The 27861-nt window shown below is 33.1% G+C and overlaps 1 protein-coding gene across 2 annotated transcripts; it reads right to left on the bottom strand.

The window, feature by feature from the left end:
• Nucleotides 1-1184: 1184 nt before the first annotated feature.
• On the bottom strand, nt 1185-20277 carry LOC139493486 (uncharacterized). Of its 2 annotated transcripts, none has more exons than XM_071281913.1 (8): nt 20043-20277; nt 14770-15154; nt 13642-13708; nt 12537-12721; nt 10405-11468; nt 6705-6813; nt 5747-5916; nt 1185-3780 (listed from the first exon to the last, which is right to left on the bottom strand). In XM_071281913.1, the coding sequence occupies exons 2-8, from the start codon at nt 15131-15133 to the stop codon at nt 2347-2349; spliced, it is 3393 nt and encodes a 1130-aa protein (XP_071138014.1). In that variant the 5' UTR covers nt 15134-15154; nt 20043-20277; the 3' UTR covers nt 1185-2346. The 2 variants fall into 2 exon arrangements, with proteins under 2 accessions (XP_071138014.1, XP_071138016.1); XM_071281915.1 differs by lacking the exon at nt 20043-20277 and adding an exon at nt 19681-19891.
• Between the last annotated feature and the right edge of the window lie 7584 nt (nt 20278-27861).

Below are 27861 nucleotides of genomic sequence, written 5' to 3'. Positions count from 1 at the left end.
GCAATAGACCAATTTTTATTGGGTGTATGGGATGATTATAAGTTGTAGAAGTTGTCTGTCTGGCAATTATCTTCTGACCACGACCTCATTTTCATGGTTCATTGGTCAATCTCAGTTTTCCTGATAAAGTTTGTTTCTTAGATGCTATACATTGCTATATGCAACAGGTCAACTATATGCAATACATGTAATGATTGTATGGTGTATATGTCTGTCTGGCAGCGTTCATCTGACCTTGACGTATGAGCTCATTTCATTAAAGAAGGTTTTTTTTCTAAAGTTACTGGTAAAGGGTCTTTCAATCATCAATTCAAAATGAGGCCTTGAAGGCTGAGTGGTCTTGAGTTTCATCTATTGTATCATTAGCCTGTCAATACTGACATTCAACTAACTGACCAGGATTGCTAGTTTTCCTGCTAAGGTTGTTAGATTTTGTTCGGACACTCTGGCTTCCCCGATCAATAATTACTGAATTCCACAATATAGTCAATAGTGATATAAGTTGTGTTAAACACCATCAATCAATCAATCAACACAAAACAGTGTCAACACAATTCACCTTTTTTTTTAAACTGGCAAATCTGATTTGAAGATTGAGCCAGTCATGTTCATCCAAATCTAAAACTGGAAAAAGAGGATTGTTTGCCAAAGACCTTCCAAGTATCTTTGCTGCAAAGATTTGTATAAATAAATCAAGATTCGAAGAGAAATAAAACACACAAGACGGTTAAAAAACTTCATCAAAATTTGTCGAAGTACATAAAATTCAGCAACCAAAAGAAAATTCTTTCTTATTTCGACTAGGTTTGCACATGTTTTTTGTCAGAAACCTGATGTTCAAACAGTTCAGTGATTGTCGTTTGCTACTGTAGTTCATGAATGTTTGTTGTTTTGTTTTTTTTATATTTTTTATATAGATTAGACAGTTAGTTTTCCTGTTTGAATGGTTTTCACTTGTCATTTTTTTGGGCCCTTTATAGCTTGCTGTTCAGTGTGAGCCAAGGCTCTGTGTTGAAGGCCGTACTTTGACCTATAATGGTTTACTTTTTTCAAATTATGAGTTTGATGGAGTTGTCTCATTGGCACTCATACCACATCTTCTTATATCTAACTCTAAAAAAAGATTCTATTGACTTGTTATGTCTCTCTTTAACCAAGTGACATGTTTAAACAATAAAATACCATGTGAATACATATTTATTCAAGAATAAAATTAGGATAACAATGTCAATAGTTTTCTCAAGATAACTCAACAATAATGCTGTCTATTACTCGGGTGGAATAAGGCAACATATGTAAAAAAATAGTTTACCACTTGTAACATATACTATGTAACATTTTACTCAATATGTAACAATGTAAAATAATTCATTATAATTTAAGATGCAAGGCCCAATATGGTCCAAAATTGCACCTTCTCACTGAAATATTGTTTAATAAATGATTGCCCCCGCCCCCCTTTCAAATGAGAATGAAAAGTATTAAAAATCAATTGCAACTAAACTTTTCCGCAAGAGAATACAGTCCACCAGATTTAAATCTATTTAAAATATCTAAAAATAACAAGGATGCCAGTTTTTTCAATGAAAAAAGCAATGAATTACCTCCCTTAAATACTATCAAATTGCATTGTAACTTGATTCATCAAGAAAACTGTTCAAATGGCTTACTAATTTATCATTAAATGTCTACATAAATTAAAGAAATAGCCCTATAATTGTCTATTGGTATGTTAAACCAATTTGATTGATCCTTCTAAATACTGGAACAGTGTACTATTTTTGAACAACATAAAAGTATGTTACGCTCACTGAATAACCCGCATAACAGGTTATTTTAAAGTGTCCACTACATTTTTTATGTTATTTCAAAAAGATAGAAAAAATATGATAGTCATTTTTCTATAATTCCATTTAAAGCAGGAGTAAATAATGAAAAACGTTGATGATGTCACAGTCACGTAACAAAATTATGTCCATGAGCTGATAGTTAAAACACTATCAGCCAATCAGAAGACGGGGAACATCTAAAATTAAATTAGTAATTCATCAAATCAATTCTTAAATTTGTCTATCATCATGATTAGGAGAATATCACAAATTGTTGTCCCTTATAATGTCAGAGGAAGAAATTTGCTTAAGGTAATTGTTTTAAATATATTGATTTTAATGATTTGCTGAAATTAAACATTGCAATCCAAATTTTTAATCCTTTTATAAAACCTGATATGAGAAATGGAAACTAAACACTCTGTATATGGAATGGTAAAATTTCAATTGATTTGGAATTTACATGTATGATAACTTTGAGGCATTTTAAAGTTTTCTCAAAAATATTTTTTTTCAATCATGATGTGTCAGTAACAGTTTCTGTAGTAGTTCCAGGATCTTCTCTTATTTCCACTTTATACATTTCTCCATTAATTTCCACAAAGTCTCCAGCTGAGAGATGCATCACTTCATCAGCAGATAGTTGTAATCCATCTTCACCCTCTGTTTTCTCCACATTATCATTCTGATCATCATTAGTTTCTAAAGTAACAACTTCAGTTTCATTTTCAGTTTTGATATTTTCCACCACATCGGCTGTGATAAGCTGCTGCTCTGTCATGACTTCCTGGTTACTTACAATTCCAGGTTGTTCGGCCAATGCCTGGAGTCCTTCTATTGCTTCTGCAGCTTCATGCTCTTGAACAAGAGGATTATTAGGTTCAACCACAATTAGATTACGATTATGAGGTTGTGGATGTGAAACAGCATAAGCAAGGTCATCAAAACTAATAACATTTTGAACTTGCATTCCATCTTTATCTAAATCTTCTGTAACGATCTGTAATTCTTGTTCCTCTGTTTCTGTCGTCACCATATCTCCGATAGTTAGAATGTTTTGTACAGCTTCATCACATTTAGACGAGACAATGTTTCCGTCTGTGACAAAACAACTAGTAGACCCATCATCTTTCATCACAATTTCAATTCCGTGTTTTTTTTTCATATGTTGAAACAAATTTCTACGTTTTGGGTTAATGTAATTACACAGTACACATGAGTACACATGTGAAGGGGGAATCTGATCAATTTGATTGTGCTTTCTCATATGCACCAGTAAATTTTTCTTTGTTGTAGTCTTAAAATCACAAACAACACAAAGAAATTCATTACCAGTTGGTTCAGGCAGAATTTCTTTGTGTTGAGCATGTAAATGTTTGTACAAATTTAACAATTTAGAAAATTTCATTGAGCAATGGTTACAGGCAAATATTTTCTCTTGACTAGAATAGTCGTGCTTCTCTGTTTTTTGTTCCGTCGCAACTATTTTCATTTCCTGAGGCTCGTCCCTCGAATCTATTGAACCAGACAGGGAATCGTCCTCATCATCATCACCTTTACGATTCTTTCTTTCTATTTCTATATTGTGCTGAGATCTCATGTGTCTGATCACATGTTCTTTTTGCGAGCCCCGATAGTCACACATGCCACATTTGTATGGTCTTTCTTTAGAGTGAATGTAACTGTGACGTCTAAGACGACTTTCACAGTCTGTTACAAAACTACAGAAATCACAAAAAAGCTTGAGCTCAGGTCCCGATCGGTGAAATTTCATATGTTGTTTAAAATCTTTCTTGTTTAATGTTACCATACCACACTCCTCACATTTAAAAGCTTGGTATGAGCCATCCTCGCCATCTTGTGGGAGATGACGTCTCTTCATATGTACTTTGAGGTCTGGGTTTTCATTGGCACAAACATAATCACACAAAGGACACTTAACTCTCTTTTCCTGTAAACCAAAAAGTAAAAAACACATTTAATAAAATTAAAACACAAAATAATCTTTAACAGCTATTTTGTATGAACAGTCAAACCTTTATATAAAGTAATTACACCTTATGTAAGAATCCGGGGTTTGGATTGGTTAATAGCCAGTGTATTTTTCACCAATTTATTGTTATCAAATGAATATCGTTCATTTTTAACGCCGCCGGGGTATTTGCTAAAAGGATATGCCTTTTTTACCCTCTCTGCCGTGGTATTTGCCAAAAAATACTCTATCCAACTGGACGCTTGTAACATCACGATCATCAATGCGTTTTAGTACATTAACATTCGGTGTAATTAAACAGATATATCATGTTATTGAGGGATATTTGCGAAAAATACCAGTCTTGAGAATGAATTTCCCTCGCCTTACGGCTCGTGAAATTTAACATTCTCTCGACTGGTATTTTTCGCAAATACCCCTCCTTAACATGATATATCTGTTCAAAAATCTGATCTTATATGACAGGTGTCCAATAAATTGCAGTACATTTAGTTTCATTTACCTTATCTAAGTGGTTATATTAACTGAATTTGCTTCGATACTGATTTCGTTTAATCAAGCTCTGCATACCATCCTCAAGAAAATTTGTATGTTTTTCAAGTTGTTGAATACATAATTTGTGGTTCAATTTTACCCACAAAAATCCATGAAAAGGAGTAGTTAAACAAGAATGTGTCCACAGTACACGGATGCCCCACTCGCACTATCATTTTCTATGTTTAGTGGACCGTGAAATTGGAATAAATTCTCTAATTTGGCATTAAAATTAGAATGATCAAATCAAAGGGAACATGTATACTAAGTTTCAAGTTGATTGGACTTCTACTTTATCAAAAACTACCTTGACCAAAAACTTTAACCTGAAATTTGCACTATCATTTTCTATGTTCAGTGAACCATAAAATTGGGGTCAAAACTATAATTTGGCATTTAAATTAGAAAGATCATATCATAGGGCACATGTATACTAAGTTTCAAGTTGATTGGACTTCAACTTCATCAAAAACTACCTTGACCAAAAACTTTAACCTGAAGCGGGACAGACGGACGAACGAACGAACAGACAGACAGACAGACAGACAGACAGACGGACGAACGGACACACAGACCAGAAAACATAATGCCCCTCTACTATCGTAGGTGGGGCATAAAAAATAAAAAAATACATACTATTTACAAAATATAATGCTATATTATAGTTTGAAATATCAAGGTATAGAAGTTGTTTTTATGGCCCTGCAACGAAGTTGTCGGTGCCATATAGTTTTACCCTTGTAAATTTGTAGATTTTTCAACCTTTTGAGTGGCCATTTGTAACTTTTGACACATCTAGTCTGATTATCTTTTTTTCACAATCTCATTACATTTTGAATGAAATATATGGTACCTAACTTTGACCTATAATGGTTTACTTTTACAAATTGTGACTTTGATAGAGAGTTGTCTCATTTGCACATATACCACATCTTCTTACAAATGTAAATCTATATATATAACTTTTAACTTATTCAGTAATGTTTTGAAGGTATTTTTGTCTTACACACTAAACTAATATGTAAACGTTTCTCTTTCTAATTGGGTTTAAGTTTTCAGCAAGGAGAAGACAGTAGTTAGGCATACAATAGTATCTGTTATGATTTCTGTCAAAATAGTTGATAGGAATGGATGTTAAAAGTCATCTAAGAAATTACTTTGCTACAAATTTAATAACAAGAGGCTGTCAGAGTAACAGCAAACCATATTTTCCTGGATAAGTGGAACCCTGAACAGTTGACCAAGTATGGACACTTTTAACCTAAAAACAGCTCTGAATTTAGATTGTGATTGAACATTTGATATAATGGCAAATTGATTAGCTCTGATTTTAGAGCTCGTAATAGAAATGGCAGATATTTGATATAAACTACCAACAGGAATACTTTACCTCATGTCTGTAACGTATGTGTCTCTCCAAATGTATTTTCTGTCTGAAGGTGGCGTTACACAAATGACATCTAAAACTTCTAATGTCCTGGTGAATACTGATGTGTCTCTTCAGGTTACTACTAGTAGAAGTCCTGTACTTACAGTAGGGACAACAGTGGGGTTTGTCATCTGTGGAAGTAGAAAAAACCCAAGAGTTAAAAATACAAAATTTTAATCTATTGTTCCAAGTGTGTATATTACATTAATCATTCACTGCACAACAGGTTCATGCAAGTTTTAAACACTATATAAGTAATGAAAATTTAAAATTAAAACATAATTATATTATCATTCTGGATTTAATTCAATTTCCTGCAAATCTGTTATTTCTAATAATTTAAACATTAAGACTGGGGTTCAGGAATACCATACTACAGGTTTTCCCCTGTATCCCCTCTTCCTAAACTAAAGTTCTTTGTGGTTGCCATCACTAGTAAGCACAATAAGCATCTCAGAGAGCAGACAACATGTTTGTTTTAGTAACGTTTCTTCAGCTTGTTTTGTACATAAATCAGGCAATTACCCTTTTGTTTGAATTGTTTTATATCTGTCATTTTAGGGCTTACTGTGCACTATGGGGTCACTGTAGAAGGCTGTATGGTGACCTCTGGTTGTTAACTTCTATATTATTTGATCTCTGGAGGAGAGTTGGCTCACTGGCATTCATACCACATCTCTTATCTTTATATATTCCTAGGATAAATAACATCCAAATAAGGATTTTGTTTATTAAAAAACATTACAAGGCAATTGGATGGCTAGACCATATGAAAATAACATTTAGCTTTCGTCCCAAGTGTTGTTCAGAGTTACACTCATCCTTCTTTGTAGGAATAAAAGGAGAACTATGTAGAGTATACATCAATAAGCCAGCAACTTAACAACATAAATAATGGACATTACCAAACTATACCTACCAACATGTTTCCTCCTATGTTTTAGCACGTTGACCTTTTTATTTGTTTGGTAGTCACATACACCACAACGGTATTGTCCATCATCATCCAGATTGAAGGGAATACAATCCTGAAAGTATATAAAGGACAGATAGAATATACTGGTTAGTAATCAAAAGCACTGGAAGTACATCATATATACCAGATGTATGAATACTTCTCATTCAGCATGTTGAAGAATCTGACAATGCCATGTTTTAACTTCTGTTTTCAGAGGATCTTTTCAGGATCCTCCAGATTAGTAACAATGAATTTGAAACATTACTTAGAAGATATATATTGAGGTAGAAATTAAATTAGTTGATTACGATTATAAGAACAGAACATAATGGATTGATTGATTGTTTGGTTGGAGTTTAACATCCCTTTCAACACTATTGTGCTATTTTGTGGCGATCAGTTTTTATTTATGGAGGAAGCCAGAGTCCTGGAGAAAACAACTAACCTTTGGGAAGAAAACTGACAATCCTAGTCAATTAGGATCGGAGTCAAGTGCACCTGCCCGTGCAGGATTCCAACTCACTGACTAGCTAGTGATGCAGTTGTTGGACAACATATACCACTTGCCCATCCAGGCCTCTCAAAACATAATGGAGTATTGTCAGATCTTTGTAAGTGAAGTGTAGACCTAGGATCTGTATTTTCTGAGCAGTCGGTTGTTATTGTATGGTGTGGTTTGTAGTATTGTCTCATTTTAATAGAAACGTCTGTTATTTTATATCTTATATTTTTACATTTAGTATATAGATGGTATAGATAACACTCAAGCTTTAAAACACTCCTTTTTGGATAAAATTTGTTTTCAGAATATGTACTAAACCTTTTGAATTTTCAAAAATAACATGAATAAATGAAAGAAATCACTGTAAGCATTGAATGCACATTTTAAGTAAAACCAGATGCTCCGCAGGGCGCAGCTTTATACGACTGCAGAGGTTGAACCCTGAACGGTTGGGGCAAGTACGGACACAACATTCAAGCTGGATTCAGCTCTAAATTTGGATTGTGATTAAATAGTTGACACAACATAGGTTTCTGACACAGAATGAATGTGGTCTAATAAACTTAAATTTTTTTGTTTTGCCTTTGAGCAATTCACTATGCTGTTGAATATTAATCCTCTCAAAAAAATGTTTGAAGAAATTTTCATTTTATTTATGAAATTTCAAATGAGAAAAATTGAACCCCCCCCCCCCCTCAATTCTTTTTTCACATCCCCTTTTCCTTTATTCCAAAACAGATCTCAATTCAAATTTCTAATGGAGTTTGCAACAATAATTACTCATTTAAATACATCATAAAATATCAAAATGTAAAAAAAGTGCTTGTTATCACTGAATGGTAAAGATTGTTTTAATTTATCAGTTGGTAGTAAAAGTGAATATACATTGTATATTGTATAAAACAATGATTTAAGTTGATTCAACTACTATTCTGGACAAAGAAAGATAACTCCAATTGAAATTGTGCAATTAGATATTTCTTGCTATTGCGCAATACTGTGCAATTGAAAATACTTGCTATTGCACAATACTGTGCAATTGAAGATTTCTTACTATTGCCCAATACTGTGCAATTGAAAATTTCTTGCTATTGCACAATACTGTGCAATTGAAGATTTCTTGTTATTGCTGAGTACTGTGCAATTGAAAATTTCTTGCTTAGTATTGCACAATACTTAATATAATAATTTTGGATCCTGATTTGGACCAACTTGAAAACTGGGCCCATAATCAAAAATCTAGGTACATGTTTGGATTCAGCATATCAAAGAACCCCAAGAATTCAATTTTTGTTAAAATCAAACTAAGTTTAATTTTGGACCCTTTGGACTTTAATGTATACCAATTTGAAAACAGGGCCAAAAATTAAGAATCTACATACACAGTTAGATTTGGCATATCAAAGAACCCTATTTATTCAATTTTTGATGAAATCAAACAAAGTTTAATTTTGGACCCCGATTTGGACCAACTTGAAAACTGGACCAATAATCAAAAATCTAATTACATTTTTAGATCCAGCATATCAAAGAACCCCAAGAATTCAATTTTTGTTAAAATCAAACTAAGTTTAATTTTGGACCCTTTGAACCTTAATGTAGACCAATTTGAAAACGGGACCAAAAATTAAGAATCTACATACACAGTTAGATTCGGCATATCAAAGAACCCCAATTATTCAATTTTTGATGAAATCAAACAAAGTTTAATTTGGGACCCTTTGGGCCCCTTATTCCTAAACTGTTGGGACCAAAACTCCCAAAATCAATACCAACCTTCCTTTTATGGTCATAATCCTTGTGTTTAAATTTCATAGATTTCCATTTACTTATACTAAAGTTATGGTGCGGAAACCAAGAAAAATGCTTATTTGGGCCCCTTTTTGGCCCCTAATTCCTAAACAGTTGGGACCTCAACTCCCAAAATCAATACCAACCTTCCTTTTGTGGTCATAAACCTCGTGTTTAAATTCATTGATTTCTATTTACTTAAGGGGGCTCGGGCCTATTCGAAGTTTCTATCAGAAGTGCCGTATTTTTGGTTATTTTATTCTTTAAAGAAAATGAATCAAATTGGTCGAAAAAAATAGGGGGTCACGGACCATTTAAGATCAAAATTTTGCTTTTAAACAGGTATGTAAATGGGACCATTTTTCAATGAAATGATAGGGAAAATACAGGTGTTGACATATTTTTATCGGAATATCAAAAAAACGTTCTATGACAATTTGTCCAAAACTGTTATATGAAAAGCTGGAATATAGCTTCAAAGAATGAGCCAATAAAAAACATAGGTCACCGATAAGGAAAAAAAATATTTTGCCTTAAAACCCAATTTTGGCGGGAAAATGGTGAAAATGGGTGAAATGTTATTTTGACCCTTTAACAAATACGGATAATAACGAAAATATTCTATAAGTCACAAAACTACAATGATTTAACATTTCTAATCAATCAAATTATTAAAAAAAATATGTCGAATTTACGACAAATACTTTTGTAATTCATGCGTGAAATTATGCGCAGTCGAATAGTCCCGAGCCACCTTAAACTAAAGTTATTGTGAGAAAACCAAGAAAATGCTTATTTGGGCCCTTTTTGGCCCCTAATTCCTAAAATGTTGGGATCAAAACTCCCAAAATCAATCCCAACCTTACTTTTGTGGTCATAAACCTTGTTAAAATTTCATAGATTTCTATTCACTTTTACTAAAGTTAGAGTGCGAAAACTAAAAGTATTCGGACGACGACGACGATGCCGACGCCGACGCAGCCAACGTGATAGCAATATACAACGAAAAAAATTTCAATTTTTGCTGTCGTATAATAAAAACCTATTACTAAGAACAAATATCAAAGTGTGCTATAGAAATTTTAAATAAAGCTTTCAATTTGATTTTTTAACAAATTTTATTTAAGTACATGTTGCTTGAGTAGTTGAAAATAAATCATGTTATTTTTTTACCTATTATATCATTGGCCCTTTCAGCTGACTTCCTGTGATTAATTTTCATGATTTCTTAACTTTTGTTATATAAGAAAATATCTTGATTGACAAATTTGCAGCATCATTTTTCTCCTCACAACAGTAGCTGAAAGAAATCGTTCACAAGATTTTGTTAGGTAACAATATCAAATGTATGTAAAAATGATAATTTACCTCTGGTTTAGCGACCCTGACAGAAGTCCTCTTTATCTGTTGTCCATCAGGTACATGAACAATAATGAATTCTTGTTTTGTTGGGTTTGTAGTTTTCACTGGATTCCCTGACTCGTCAATTTTCAGCGGCTGCTCACCTTCTTCTGTGATGGGTTTGCCTGGTCCCAGACGAGACTTGGGATTGAGAGCAGGTAACTTGATGACTTCTCTTGCTGTCTGGGTTCCTGAGGAGGAAACAGATTCTGATGGTTCGCTCTTTGCTGATTCCTCCTGACTGGTCTCACTTATTTCATTCTCTTCACTTTCAGCTGACTTATCCGTCATCTCCAATAAGGCATTCTTCACAGCTAAATGAATTTCACCGTCTGCATCAGATTGATCTTCTGGCAATTTGGAATTTTCATCACAAGGGTTTTCCACATTTCTGTTTTCTACCATTTTAGCCATATCATTCTCTCTATCAACTTCAACATGACTATGATTATCTTTTTCTTCATTTGGTTCTAAAATTGTTGTATCAAACTGTTTTTGCATTATATTTTCAACCATGACATGTGTTTCCATTGGTTTTTCAAAACATTCAACAGGTTGAGACAAAGAAAAGGAGTTGCATTCAAACTTTTGCACATGATTAATTTTTGACATAGCGTCAGAGTTCAAATTTCCAATTTCTTTATCAGTCTGTACATTATAAACAGAACTTGACAGAAGAGCACCTCCATTATTTATTTCTTTGTCCATCTTCTTTTCAATTTCTGGCTGAACCTCAACGATCTTCATTTCCGTTACTGTGAAACTTGGCTGACTAACATGTTCCGAATCTTTGAATATCTGTTGCAGATCATGGTGTTCTTGTTCAGCATTTTGAGCAAGTTCAAGGAGCTCTGATGTTATTTTTTCAAGGTCCTCTTCTCGAATAATTGAAAAATCTTGTTGGTCTTCATCATTGTTTAAAGTTTCTAAAGAGTTACTACTGATGCTAGGGTTGAAATCTGAGATTTCTATTTTATTTTCAGAATTGAACTTTACAATCTTGATACTTGGAAAATCTTTCATTTCTTCATCTGAAAAGTTAAAAATACCTAAATTTATACAAGAAAGGTAAATCACAGCAAAAAACTATGTGCTTTTGTACATTTTGTAAGATGTATATCTATTTGTTTCCATCAGGTGAGTTAAGCCTTTTGCAACAGATATTTAAAGTTTGTTCTTATTTTGTTATGTAACACCACTTTCCCAGGTTAGAGGGAGGGTTGGGATCCCGCTGACATGTTTAACCCAGTCACATTTTGTATGTATGTGCCTGTTTCAAGTCAAGAGAATATAATTCAGTGATTGTCATTTGCTGATGTGTTACTTATTTGTTTTTGTTCATTTTTCTGTGCATTAATTAGGCTGTTATTTTTTTCATTTGAATTGTTTTACATTTGTCGTTTCAGGGCCTTTTAAAGCTGACTCTGTGGTATGGGATTTGCTCATAGTTGAAGTCTGTATGGTGACCTACAGTTGTTAATTTCTGTGTCATCTGGTCTCTTATGAAGACTTGTCTCATTGGCATTCATACCACATCTTCTTTTTTTTATTTGCAGTCATAAAAGAATTAACCAAAGTTGTCAAAGTATTCTTTAATTACAACATGGTTATAAAATGGTGATAACTTGTATGATAAGTTTTTATTTGTGAACCGTTTAATTTGTTTATGAAGAAGGTCTTCTTTTATGCAAACATGTTTGGAACTGGTGTAGATTGTAAGTCTTGTAGTTTTAATGGAGGAAAATCTACTGCACATTACTAAATAAAAATAATTAAAGGCGCACTATGGGTGCTATGCTTATTGACTTCTAGTATAAGAAAAAGCTCAATACATATTGAAGGCTCTTTCCACAACTTCTGCTTTTTCCAAATTTACATGACTTTTTAAGTTGTAAGTATGATCTGATACTCTTCTAGTGGGGATACTTTTATCGTCTAGTTTTTATCTCCATTACATATATACTATAGTATTTAATAGATAAAATAAATTCAACCATAAATATTCCCTAAACCACACAATCATAAGATTTTGTAAGCATATATGGCAAAATTATTTGCATCTGTCAAAAAAATATCCAATATATTATCATGATATCTACCTCTCTGTGTATCTGCTGTGTTCATGGTGTTAGCGACTATAACTTTATTATAATCATGTGCACTGTCATCTTCAACTATTGAATCATCTTTAATTTCTTCTATAGATACAGCAGAGGCTATTACTGGCTCGTTTTTTGGTTTCACATCAGCTGTGCTATTGCTTCTACTTGTGGCAGGTGTGAGTCTAAAAAAGAAACATTTGCTCTCATTATTTTTGTTTTCCCCCTCCTAGAGCACTTGAGTTCATCACAATAACCCTTAAAATACCCCCCTTGCAGCTTGCACACCCTGTTCCTTAAAACACCTCTTGCAGCTTCACTCACTGCTTGCAGAAGAGATAATACAGCTATATCTTTATTCTTTGCACTCAAAGTTTGTATTTTCTCACTAAAGTAAAAGTAAAAAATAGAAAAAGTTAACCAGAATTACCATGAAAATATAGGACATAATATCATAAAGCATATGTTTGCATATACTTTTAAATGTAGGTCATATTTACTTGATTAATTAAATTTGTCAGATATTCTTTTCAAGGTCTAAATTATCTCCCCTTATGCTGTTCCAAACATTTACTGTAACACAAGTATTTTTTATTCATAATCAGCAATTTAAAACTACTGAAATAAATCTAGATGTAAAGTAACTGTGATAGTCATTCAAAAATAGCCTCCTATCTTACTTACCAGTATACTTCATAGAAGGGAAGAGGGAATAACTAAGGGAGATAACTCTACCTCAAAAGCTATACTTTTACCTCTAATGGTTTAATTTTTACACATTGTGACTTGGATGGTGAGTTCTCTCATTGGCACTCATATTACATCTACTTATTCCTATTTACTTGTAAATAAAATAAAATTGTAAATGGAAATGGAGAATGTGTCAAAAAGACAACAACACGACCAAAGACCAGAAAACATCTGAAGGCCACCAATGGAATATAAAACTTAATGTACAAGTATTACCCCAGACTGTGTGGTTTGAAAGTTAAGAACACAATAGCCAGCAAAAGAAAGGTTATCAGTTCAAACTAAGTTATAAATAAAGTTCATGTTTTTGTTCCATACAACATGTACAATATACTACATGAATAATAATACATACTTTTTTGTTTTTGCTTGCACTTTTCTTGTGTCTTTTTTCTGTACTTCTGCCTTTTCTGTTTTTAAATCTAAAAAGAAAATTTGAGTGAAGATGAAAAGGTTTCATGATCAATACATTGTAATACAATATGCACATGTTTTATTTGTAATGTCAACCAATGTATAAGTTAAATTTAAATTTGTTCATTCCCTGGACAAAGTGCTCCAACAGACAAATTAATAACTTACCGATAAACATTTAAAACCATGAATTGTATGTCACATAATTTTTTTTTTACACAAAATCCATGTTTTTAAACATGTAAAAGGTTCATGGATGAAGTGTCATAGAAAGCCTTACACTTAAAACTTGATACAAAAACATATTTCAAAATCGCTGCAACATAAACAAATATACATGATACAATACATGTTTAGATTACAAGGCTAATTTTTCCTTCAAATATCATATTTATCATGTTTATGTGGACATCATTAGAACAATAACTAAAGTCTACCTTAACCTCAACCAGGGCATAAAAAGACTCAATGGTAGTTAATACATATATGTCATAATAATATGTAAATAAAGGCAACAGTAGTATACCGCTGTTCAAACTCATAAATCCATGGACAAAAAACAAAATCGGGGTAACAAACTAAAACTGACGGAAACGCATAAATATAAGAGGAGAACAACGACACAACACTAATTGATTTCTTTTTTCCAGTTTCTTCACAATTAATAAAATATGATTGGCGTCAGTTTTACAGTCAGAAGATTTAGAAAACCAGACTGCATTAAATCAATGGTTTATAAACTATAAATATGATGAAAGTAAACTGATAAATTCTATTACATACCATTTAATCATAGTTTCATCTTATCAGTATACATGTATAAATGACTGGGACATACATAAACCCTTTTTGTTTATTTCTGGATTCACTCTAATGTCCTAAGAAAAATCATCAGTTTCTGAATTCTTGGTGTTTTTTTTTTAGTACATACATTTTACATGGATCGACCCATTAGATACTTTTGACCACAGGACTAAAAAATGCCTGATTAATCATTATATATTCTTTATATTGCTTCAATAATCATGATAACAATGGATAATGCTAGCAATGTTCTTGTAGTTCTTACTTTGTTTTCTACCCGGTGTGAAGTCCACTTCCATGTCCTTAAACTTTCTATTAGGTATAACACCACGTGAACTCCTACGAGGTGTGAAATCATTCTCTTCTTTCTCTGGGCATTCCATTTTTATACTCTTCCTATCATTTTTTTCATTTATAGTTTCCACAGTCTTCCTTTTAATGCCACACTTTGGTAGCTGATGAGTGATATTTTCTTCATTATTATCACAGTCCTTAGAAGATAAATTACCAGATATTTTTCTTCCTGAATTTCTGGTTCTAGATTCCATTCCATATTGTTCAGAGTTGTCCTCTGATTTAGATGGTTGCCTCCGATTAGCTGTTGCACGCCTTGGTGTTTTTGGTGGCATCTTGCATCTGTTTTGTTATCCCTTAAAATGTTAAAAAATAGTATTATACCGTACGTATATGTGTATGTATTAATGACGATTTTCATATACAGTTTTTGTTTTTATCTAACTTTTACATGTTCTTTTTTTTTTTTGATTTTTTGCAAATTCAATTTATACATATTTAAGGAATGACTGTAATATTTTTTCTGTCTATGAAGAAATAACATAAAAAATTTGGTGCACACTGAATAACGCACGTAGCAGGTTATTTAACAGTGTGCACTGAATTTTTTATGTTATTTCGAATAGACAGAAAAAATATTACAGTCATTTCTTATAATTTAAGAGTATTGGCAGTTATTGAAAGTTTTAGTTCAAAGCCAATAACAAATATTATGACCTATAGTTGTTGATTTCTGTGTCATTTTGGTCTCTTGTGGAGAGTTTTCTCATTGACAATGATACCACATCTTTTTTTTATAAATAAAAAATCATGTACATGTATAAATTTAAGACAATGTGTGACATTTTTGTCTCGATTGTGTCTTTGTCCAATGATTTCCCCTTCTCCTGGACTTACTCTTGGTTTGTCTACTATTCATTGGTTGTCCATCTAATCCTTACAGTGCCAGTTGGATTTGACCATATTGGAGTCAGACAACATCAGATATACAGAATAGTTTCTGTATTTTTAAAGTAAATCATATGCTGACCCGGCCGAATTGGTTTGAATAGTTTGATGAAAATCTGTACAAATAATTCCCTGTTTAACGTAATTCGAATTCTGCATATACACACGTAATTTAAATTCTGTATAGTGTGTATATTTTTTACGGAATTTGGAGTCTATCCAACTAAAACAAATAAAAATAGTTTTGTGTATCCGTTGTTTTTTTTTTATTCTGTAAATAGTACTGAATACATATAAAATGATTTCTGTATATTATATATAACAAAAAGCGAGAAAATAATTACACTAATTGTAATTCGTATAGCTGTGATGTCAGACCTTGGTAGATTTCCTTATTTTGCAATTAACTTATCAATGTTAAAATGTTCATACACTAGTAGGATTGAAAGATGGAATACTATATGTGATGCCTACAAGCATGACAAGTGTAATAAACAGTTTTATTTTTTTTTATGGTCAATACATGTTTTTTCCACATTGAATATCTACAAAAAGAATTCAATTAACTTATTTTAATCAAAAACTTAGAACATTATGTGTTTTGGTTAAATATTAAAAAAAGTTTCAAACAATGAACACTGACAAAAGCAAACTTGACACTTATTTTTCATTTAAAGATTGTTAGATATCATTGATTTCAAGAAAAGACAGTGAATATGCTAATCAAGAATAGTGCTCACATTAGGAATTGAAAAATACCAGATACTCAAAATATTGTATTGTAAGGTCTAAGCGGTACTGTTTGAATTGTACAGCTGATAAAGTTGAGGTTGAGCTTTATTTTTCAATCAAATGCTTACTTCATAATAATTTGAAGGATTTTTTAGCACTTGTCAGAACTATGAAAAGTTAGATAAACATGATAAATCTTCGAGATTTGTTTTGATGTTAACACAAGAAAACTTTACTATTATGGGAGAAAATTATGATTTTATTGTTAGTTCGCTTTTCTTGTAGAACAGGTCTTGATACTGCTATTTGATAGCAATGGGATAGTTGTTCTTTCACTTTTGTTTTGGCTCCGATTCAGACTGAGGCTTATGCATGGTGATATAAAAATAATTATATTGTGCTAGAATTGTAATGCCTAAATGTTGACCATATCAATATATTGCTGCATCGAAAAAAAGTGGGGGTATGCTGTTTTAGCCATGTCCGTCCATCCATCAGTCCGTCCCTCAGTTCAGTTGTTCGTCCCATGAATATTTTCGTTGCATCTTTCTCGTAAACTACATTACAGGGATATTGAAGACATCAATAACGTGTGATGCTTTTTCAGATTCATCACTCAACAACTTCCTGTTTACCAAAATATTAGGGCGGGGTATCATTGAAGTGAGCAGTAGCTCGTACTTTCACTTGTTCTTGATTTATATGCTCTTTATAGACCCTGTAATTTGAAAATGAAATATTATATTCTGTTCTATTCTATATACAGATTTCAAATTGAGTATGTAGAAAATATTCTGATTATGTAATATATATATAAGGAGTAATTTTTTTTTAAATATGTTGTAACATATACGTAATTATACAGACATACACATTTTATTTTACCCCTATATCCTGATACTTGAAAAGTGTCAGACTAATGGGTTGCCGGATAAATGGGCTGTCGGAGCAATGGGTTGTTGGAATATTGGGTTGTCGGACTAATGGGTTGTAGGACCAATGGGCTGTCGGAACCATGGGCTGTCGGAATAATGGCGTGTAACCTTAAAAAGTCTGAAAACTTGAAATGTTGAAATCAATGCTAACTTGAAGCAAGTTTTTATCATGTTTATTCTGTCCTTGAAATACCTACAAATAGAAAACATGTGTGATTTCGCTAACTACTTTTATTTTAACCATGTGCATTGCTATAGAGAACAGATGACTACACGATAGTCTACATGTGATGAAATGGGGTACACGACAAGTCGTACTTTCGGCAAGTCGTACTCAACCAACTCGTACCCTATTTTTACCAACTCGTAACCATGTTTTATTTGATATTATATATAAATATTTATCAAGTTTATATGCATAGTTATTGTAACTTTCATCAATTTATTTGATATGCACATTAAAACAATTATGAGTACACAATATGCTAATCAGTGGTCATTAGTGGATAACATACCTACAAAAATAGAATGGATTTGTTAAAAGTAGAATAAACAGAGAGAAGTAAATGAAAACAAAAAATCGGTATAAGTGCGGCACTATGAACATCAAAGGCCGTTGAGTTATACTTAAACAATCACCATCCTCACCGAAAAGAAAATGCATGGCTTAAACGTTGTAAAAACCAAGCTTAGAGAAAAAATATATAAACTATGGTGAAATGTATGATCATCTTCAATTGCAATCATGGTTCGTCCACGTTGTAATGTATGCAAGAAGACTGTTACGATTCGACAAGATGCTCTTCAATGTGACACATGTGACAACTGGCAGCATCGTCTATGTGAAACTGGTAAGTTGATTTATGTTTTACTTGTTTGTAGAAATTAAGCCCACTACCTTAAACATTCTTTAACCATCGTAATTGTGCTGTGTATTTGCAAATAAACAAGGGCCCTTTCCTAAATGTTATCATATCTTTTATCTTTTTAAAATTGAAGTATAATTGTGATTTTATATATATCCTTTTATGTAGTCAAATATATAAAAAGTATTATGTTGTATTCCACATGTTCCATGCAGACTTTCGCTAGTATATATTTGTTTAGGGGCCAGCTGAAGGACGCCTCCGGGTGCGGGAATTTCTCGCTACATTGAAGACCTGTTGGTGACCTTCTGCTGTTGTGTTTTTTTTTTTTTATTTTGGTCGGGTTGTTGTCTCTTTGACACATTCCCCATTTCCATTCTCAATTTTATTTCGATACATAAATTGTGTATTTCAATAATATTTCCCCCTAATCCTGTTATTTGGTCCATGTTTGGGGCCAATAAGAGTATATATTTCAAAAAAGAAGCCCTTCTACTTACTGCTTCCAAAACTGAAAGAAGAAGCCGAACTTTTACCCAATCAGCTGAAGATGGTTTCAGAGTGTAAGTTGACACGTCAACAGCGATCTACTTCCAAGTTTCTACAAGCCAAGTATTTCCAGTTGTGGGACCAGTATAGAGACGGGGATTTAACCGCAAGTCAACTTGTCCGAATGTGTGGTTTGTTGAACGGCGAAAAAAAAAGTTTGCACAGAAAAAAAAAAACCATAGCCCCCCCAGAAAATCAAATGGTTGCTGCCTAAGGATCAAGCACACCTTGACACTTGAGGATTTTTTTTCAGATACAAATCCTATCAGTAGATAAATCAGTAGGTAAATAATAAAATATGAAGCATTATAATGTTAAAAATATTTTCTACTAACACCAAGGATTTGTATAGTATTTGTATTTGTATATTACTATACAAATCCTTGCTAACACGAAAAAACTAAGACATGTTCAACGCAATGTTCAGTAAAAAATATCCTTTTCATATTCTATGGATCTACCTCAGGGTGCACTGGGATACTTCAGGGAGTTAAAATATCCATATCTACGGATATAAACGTAGAAAACTTATATTATAATGCTAAAAAAATATTGGGTACGACTTAGTAGAAGTACGAGTTGGTAGAAGTACGAGTTGCCGAAAGTACGAGTTGGCCGAGTACGAGTTGCCGAAAGTACGAGTTGACATGTATCCGATGAAATGAATGTGATTATAATAAATTTGAAGTAACAGATTACAGATTTAATACACTGATATGGTCACATCATTATAAACTTAGATTGGAAGATATTTCATTGATATTATCAGAAATTCTTATAACTATATACAGATTATTTTTATAACTATAAGCATGATAAGAGTTATTTTTAATTATAAATGTTTTAATTTGCCTTTTGTTCAGGAAGCCAGAGCAAAGGTCAAGCAGTTCCACAAGTGTATAGCCATAGGCCATACTGTTGTTGAAATTCAACATTCTCCTTGATAATATATTCAATTGATGAATTCGAAGATTTTAGCAAACAAATGTTAACGTGAAATCACTCAGTGTACTTTTCGTCAGCTCAAAGAAGTCTTCTTTAGGGAGGACAAAATATACAGAAATGGAGGATTATGACCTCCATTGCTGAAGAACCAATATTCTTCGGATCATTTCCTTATTACGCGTATTTATTACATGTTAACATAACAGCTTATTTTTCTAATCGCAATGAAATCCTTTTTTCTATTTTCTTTCTTTCTTAAATTCACTTACAACTGTACACAGATGATCGAAACATGTAAAATATCAAAATGTCGGATGATAATAGAAGTTGAGTGTTGATTGGACAATAATATCACCAAATATTTTTGTTAGAATCGGCTATTTATATCTTATTTTGAGTATGTTGTTTTTTTAAAGATATATCTTAGTTTGTCATGATAAATAACATTTCTATGTCAAGGTTGTGTTGTTGCAGTTTACAAAATTTTAATTGCACTGCACAGGTGAATATATAATTAATGTCTAGAAAATTAGACTGGGCGGTCATTTTTACTTGAGATCTTTGATTATATATCTATAGCATTTTCAGTGGAACCGATATCAGGTCCGTTCGCTCACAAAACACATTCTTAACCTACACTTCCGTAACCAATTTTTATCCACCAAAAAACTGGGGGTGATCTCAGGTGCTCCGGAAGGGTAAGCAGATCCTGCTCCACAAGCGGCACCCGTCGTGTTGCTTATGTGATAACAAATCCGGTTAATGGTCTAATTCGGTAGGTCACATTCATGAAAGGGAAGGGGATTGTGGTTACGACGTAAGGAACATATCCGATATCATTTGTGAAACGGTTATTCCATAACGGTCAACCAACTCGTGATGGCGTCCGTAAAATTTACGAAGGGATGATTTCAACTTCACCATTTGGAACTCTTGGTTTAATAGCTTCCTTGTGAGCAGCAACCCTCTATCAAGAAAATCATGATAGAAAATGCAAGCACGGGAATATCGTATCAATTGGGAGATATATACCCCGTATGCAGGTGCTACTGGAATGTTGCTACTTAGAAATGGAAATTGTTCACAATTGGAAAGCTGAAATCATCTCTTTTGTCGTAAAGTTTTGTTTTCAACCGACCCTCATTGTTAATTTCTAGATGTAAGTCAAGATATGAGGCCGACTTAACTATATCTGTAGTATCCTTTATCTCTAGCTCGATTGGATAGATGCGTTCCACATAGTCACCAAATTTTGAATTATTTAGTAAAAGAACATCATCTATATAGCGAAAAGTAGAGTTAAAGGATATTGTTAACTTCTTATCTTTCTTCCTCAGAAGTTCCTGCATGAAGTCAGCCTCATAATAATAAAGAAACAAGTCGGCAAGTAAAGGGGCACAGTTTGTTCCCATTGGAATGCCGACAGTCTGTTGAAAAACACCTCCCCCGAACGTAACAAATATGTTGTCAATTAATCCACACTCCCATAGCCGATTTGTATGTCATGTGCTGCTATCAAGTTATAGGCACTTATATATGCCCCACACCCATATGGTAGCAGGTCCGTTCGCCCCCAATACACTTTCGCACCCTACAAGTTCGCACCGCGCACGTTCGCACCCAAAGTCCGTTCGCACCCAATACACTTTCGCACCCTACAAGTTCGCACCTCGCACGTTCGCACCCAAAGTCCGTTCGCACCCAATTAAAAATCAAGTTCCAGTTGAATAATTAGAAAATCATGATTGTTGTTTGAAATTGCCTTGATGTAAATACTGCATGTATTTAGCTTCGTATAAGTAACACTTTGAAAATTTTAAATGAAAAACACAAAAGATAATTGTTTTTTAACAGATTGGTCCCTTTGATCTGAAACAATTAAATAAAAAATTATAGCAATAACAGCTATAACCAAAATTGATTAATATTTAAAATTTATTCCACCCAAAAATCCAGGTCGTCAGAATCTCACTTTATTTAGAAACAATGATTAAAAATATTTTAACAATACACTATCCAAAACATGATTAAGATTTATTCAACACAAAAAAACATGCACGTTGTCTCACTTTATTTTGAGACAATGATAACACATATACTAATAGGAATACACTTGCCAAAACTTGTTTATAAAGTTATCAAACTCAAAACCAATAAAAAATAATTACATTAGATGTATGGTTCATTATAATATTTTATTCTGATTGGCTAACTGCACATCACGTGTTATTCCGTAAGCAGTTGCATTGCTCAATACAACTTTTCACTCATGTTAACACGTGCTCCAACAATAAAGTGCACAGGTGAATTAAATAATAAAATATATAAAATTCGTGTTTTCATGATCATAGCTAAAAAATGTAATTATAAGTATTGAATGCTTCTTTTTGTAACTTTATAGGGTTGTGAAAGCGTTGACCACGGTTATCAAAAAGATATTTTTACTATTTTTTAATGTACCTCATTCTCCCTTTTGCCCTACATTTCAGTGCAAAAGGAGGGGGAAATGGAGTCATTGCAGAAAGGAAAAGCCCTTCTGTTACAACTTTAGATAGTGGAGGTTATTTGGGTCCCTTCTATTAACCTGTGTAGTGGGTCATAATAGGGTTGTCTAAAAGCGTTGACCGTGCGAACATTTTTAGAATGAAGCGCTTCCGTGCTTCATACAAAATGTACTTCGGTCAACGCTTTTACACCCCAATAAATTTACAAAAAGAAGCATTCAATTCTTAATTGGGCGCGAACGTGTAGGGTGCGAAAGTGAAAGGGCGTGAACGTGATCGGGTGCGAACGTGAATGGGTGCGAACGTGATTGGGCGCGAATAGGGCGGGGTTTTTTTTCAATAAAAGCGTAACTTTCAGACCTAAAAAAATATGGAAAATCAACTTGTTTAACATTTAATTTCAAAAGTTATTTTGAATACCTCTATTATAGACCTGTTAGTAAACAAAAAGTGCAATCTGAATTACTCTTTAAATTCAAATGATATTATTTCCATTGAATTTGTGTACTGTTTCGTAGTTGACAAACCCGTTTCGTAGTGGACAAAAACATTCGTAGTTGACATCAACCCTATTCTATGTTAATAAAAACATAATAAAAATTACGTGAAACTAACCCTTGTTATTTGTTTTGCACGAATATAATTGAAAAAAAAAGAGTAAAAGAAGACTTTTTTGGGACCTTTTTGGGGCTAAAAACATAAAATAAGTGTAATATGCACTTTTCAAACGGTTACTAGCGTGGGGCATATATATTTTGTTGTTGCTGTCAAGTGTAAGGGTTGGATATTTTCGATGCTATATTCTCTCTATTAATTGTCTATCATAAAATGATAGTATGGTTTCAAAGCTATGAACTGATAAATTTGATGTGGGACTTGTCAATAGAAAATAGACATGGAAAATTCTCGCTGTTTTGTTGTAAGTTATGTTATCATAACTTCACAGATTTCCTGTTATAAACAAGATATACGCCGGGGTATTCAATGAAATTTACAATACGGCCGGCACAAGTTAAAAAAGACAAACATGCAATTTCTTATGCAAATGTTTGGTTGATATGTTTCACCCAACAAAATTAAGGGAAGTGAGGGGTTCCAAATCAACCAAAGGCTAAGAATGAGTCTGAAATGACAACAAATTTATGAATGACAGTCGACAAATGGAGACATAAAGGCCACACCCATCAGGCAGGTTGCAGTCTGGTCTTGAAAAAAGTATTTAATATATCAGTTCGGCGAAACAGACATTCCGTTCAGACATGCAAACCCCTGCCATCAAAAAATAATCACCGTTTTATTCATCATGTTCATTTAATGTTAAATAATTCTGTTGGAATTTTTTGTTTCTAATAGCAAAAACCGTGGATATGATTATTGTTGTCAATCCAGATACAGCCAGAATATTTGTTTAAGGCAAAAATCAGAGTTATTTTTTCAGTTTTCTCTCAAATATCTCAGACTGTCACCTCAAATCAAATGGTTCGTACCTAAGACTTTAAATATATCTAGAGCTTATACTGACTGGGGATCATTATTCAGCTAAGTTATTTTAAAATTGGCTGGGGCGTTTGGGGTTAAACCTGTTTTCGTAGGTAAATAATATTGCCGTGAAACTTTTTTCATGCATGTGAGTGTAATAGTGATTAGTCTATAGATTGTTTTGTGGAATAGTGAAATAGAAGTTAATACGTTCTTGCTCAATCCTGTGTCGCTTTGAAGATGTCATGATTGTCAAGCAATGTGTTGCTGTAATTTGAATTTCAAAATGACTAAGCGAGTTTTTTTTTCGACGTACTGTTCAACTCCACCATAAAGAATTACATGACTTTGACAATCAGTAAATTCCAGCGAAAAATATCTTTATCAGTAAAGAATTGTCGCATAAAAATTAAATACTACAGTACACGGTAAATAGAAAAGTTCACGAAGTTTAGTCTGATTAATCATTTTCCAAAAAAAAAAAAGTCCGAGCAAAAAGAGGGGGGCGTACGCCCTCTACGCCCCCCCCCCCCCTCTGTATCCGCCACTGCCTATAATTTATAGAAATCTGGAAAGAAAGGATATGGCCAAGGGTATCCATGATCGATCAATCAGTATAAAAATCGAAAATCATTTTGGTAGTGAAAACGTCAAAAATAGATGTTTACAGTGTACTTACCAGGGGCGGATCCAGGATTTTTGAAAGAGGGGGCGTAGTTTTCAAAGATCGCGGAGCGGAGCGAGGTGAAAAAATTGTTTGGCCCTTTTTAGGACTAAAAACATAAAATAAGTGAAATATGCACTTTTTAAAATGTTCCTGGCTTGGGGCATGCATATTTTGTAATTGCTATTAAGGTGTAAGAGTTAGAAATTTTCGATGCTGTATTCTCCCTATTAAATGTCTATCATAAAATGATAGTATGGATCCAAAGCTATGTACTGATACATTTAATGTGGGATTTGTCAGTAAAACATAGACATGGAAAATTCTCGCACGTATGTTGTAAGTTAAGTTAGAATAACCTCACAGATTTCTTGTTGTAAACAAATGTACGCTGGGCTATTCGATTGAATTTGAAATACGACCGACACGAGTTAAAAAAACAAACAATCAATTTTTATCCAAATGTTTGGTTGATATGTTTCACCAACAGCATTAAGGGAAGTAAAGGGTTCCAAATCAATAAAAGGCTAGGAATGAGTCTGAAATGACAACGAATTTATGAATGGCGACCGAAAAATGGAGACATAAAGGCCACACCCAGCAGGCAGGTTGCGGTCTGGTCTTGAAAAAGGTATTCCATATATATCAGTTCGGCAAAACAGACATTCCGGTCAGACATGAAAACCCCTGCCACAAAAAAAAAACATGCCCGCTTTTATTCATCATGTTCATGTTGGGAATTTTCGTTTCAAATAGCAAAAAAGTAGACAAGATTTTTGTTTTGCGTCCAGAATTTTTGTTTAAGGCAAAAATCAGTCCATTTTTTTCTCTCAAATATCTTAGACTGTTTCCTCAATTCAAATGGTTCGTACTTACGACTTTAAATCTATATAGAGCTTATACTGACTGGGGATCATTATTCAGCTATATTATTTTAAAATAGGCTGGGGCGTTTGGGGTTAAACATGTTTACGTAGTTAGATAATATTGCTGTTGAACTTCTTTTCATGAGAGTGTAATAGTCTATAGAGCATATACTTTCTATATTGGTGGAATAGTGAAATAGAAGTCAATATGTTCTTGCTAAATCCTGTGTCGCTTTGAAGGTGTCATGATTGTCATCCTCAGCCTACGCAATGTGTTACTGTAACTTGAATTTCAAAATGACTGAGAGACGTTTTATTCGACGCACTGCAGGTCAACTCCATCATAGCGAATCACATGACTTTGATAATCAGTAAATTCCAGCGAAAAAAATCTTTATAAGTCAAGAATTGTCGCATAAAAATTAAATAGTAGTGATCAGTAGTACTGGGCTGACATCCATAAAGGCGTACCACAGGGTTCGATACTAGGGCCATTGTTGTTTAACATATTTATAAATGATATTTTTCATTTTGTTAAAAATGGTAGTTTATATAACTATGCAGATGACAATACTTTGTCTTTTTGTACTCCAGATTTTGATTTATTAATTTCAACCTTGGAATCTGATTCAAAAAATACTTATTGAGTGGTTCAGGGTGAATAAAATGCAAGCAAATCCTGACAAATTTTTTAAGTTTTGGCTGTTGGCAAAAAGACCTTTGAAAAGAACCCATCTATACATATTCAAAATTCGAACCTCACTTGTGAAAAAACAGTAAAATTATTAGGCATTGAAATAGACTACCAGCTAAATTTTGATGTTCATATCCGCTCAATCTGTAGGAAGGCATCACAGCAATTAAATGTTTTAAAACGTTTGGGCTCAGTTTTAGATAGACTTAGTAAACTTATTATATTTCTTACTTTTATTCTTAATAATTTTAATTTTTGCCCTTTGGCATGGCATTTTTGCACTGAGAAAAATTCAAAAAAACTAGAAAAGGTGCAGGAAAGAGCACTCCGTTTCGGTCCTACTAAAAAGCGCCCGGGAGCGCCCGGGAAAAGAAAAAGCGCCCGGGGAAAAGAAAAAGCGCCCGGAGAAGGAAATTTGGCGCCCGGAGAAGAAAATTAGCGCCCGGGAGAAGAAAATAATAATATTTTATAACAATTTTTTTTTTCCTTAGAAAATTACTAATCATTGCTTGTTTTGTCCTTAATATAAATGGGGATATGTACGATGCTACATCTAAAGTGTTGATGCACTTTTACATTTTAGATTTCAAAATTGTATATAAGTAAGTAAATAAATATAAATAAGAGTATATAGAAGAATCATGAAAGACATTGTCCTCGATCAAAATGTATATTTTGTTATTTAAAAATAATCGGTGCCTAAGGTCTAATATTTTCGCAACTGCATGGTGAACACATTTTTTTATACAGATGCTGAGATAGATTTATTATATCATTTTATAAAACTAAAACTGCTTCAACATGTTCAATGGCTATGCTTATCAGGGTTTTAATTCTTAGACTTAAATTTAAACCAAACACCTGTTTTTACCCCCTTGTTTTAACTACGGTACATGTATAGTACTGCTTTTTTTCATGTGCTGATTTATTATGTGTACCTCTTTTAATTTTTGATTAAATTAATATTTATCTGTGAAATTTGGGTTGTCTTATACATTTTTCATTTTGATATCGTTTTTGAAAAACATGTCTTTTGATGTCTTACATTTTATAAATCTTCCGCATAAACTGTGATCCATTGTTATCAATCTTTCGAAAAGTATTCATATATTATTGTTAAAATTGAAATTTTCATACTAGTTTTTGTGCTTTATTACAAATGTCTATTAACTGAATTTGCAAATTAATTGTCTAAAATTAAAAAATAAATCAATTTTCATATCTCAACAAATATTTGTCTCATGCCAATAAAATATCTATATATTTTCCCCGGGCGCTTTTTCTGTTCCCCGGGCGCTATATTTTCTTCTCCGGGCGCTTTTTCTTTACCCCGGGCGCTTTTTCTTCACCCGGGCGCTCCCGGGCGCATTTTAGTAGGACCCCTCCGTTTTGTGTATGAGGATTTTACCAGCTCCTACGAGGACCTCTTACTTAAAGCTAAGGTGCCCTCCTAGCAGATCAGACCGATAAGAATAATGGCTCTAGAAACTTTTAAAATTATAAACAACATAGCTCCTGTGTGCTTACAAAATTTGGTGAATGTCAAATAATCTAAATATTCTTTCAGGTATGTAAATATTCTTGAAATTCCACAGGTAAAGTCAACCCGTTACGGTAAAAAATCGTTCAAATTTGCTGCTGCTTCTTTATGGAACAGCCTTCCAAACCATTTCAGGACAGTTTTTCACATTTTAAAAGTCTTGTTCAGTCCTGGAACGGTTTGGAATGTCGCTGTTCTGCTTGCAGATAATTCTTGAGCTGTTTATTATGTTTGTGCTTTTGGTTGCTGTGGTCAACATGGTCAAGCATGTTTTTACTTCATTCGAATTTGTTGCATATTTTTATTACAGGTTGTTTTATATGTCAAAATGCACTGTTTTT

The sequence above is a fragment of the Mytilus edulis genome, chromosome 10, assembly GCF_963676685.1.
Source record: "Mytilus edulis chromosome 10, xbMytEdul2.2, whole genome shotgun sequence".
In the NCBI taxonomy this organism is placed as follows: Eukaryota; Metazoa; Mollusca; class Bivalvia; order Mytilida; family Mytilidae; genus Mytilus; species Mytilus edulis.
This window is presented reverse-complemented; position numbering and strand designations above follow the sequence as displayed.

Excerpts from the sequence above, each read along its gene's own strand:
- LOC139493486 (XM_071281913.1), bottom strand. The coding sequence starts at position 15,133 with ATGCCACCAAAAACACCAAGGCGTGCAACAGCTAATCGGAGGCAACCA. Across the intron at positions 12,722-13,641 it reads GTGCAAGCAAAAACAAAAAA|ACTCACACCTGCCACAAGTA; the intron begins GTATGTATTATT and ends TTTCTTTTTTAG. Across the intron at positions 6,814-10,404 it reads TCAGGGTCGCTAAACCAGAG|GATTGTATTCCCTTCAATCT; the intron begins GTAAATTATCAT and ends ATATACTTTCAG.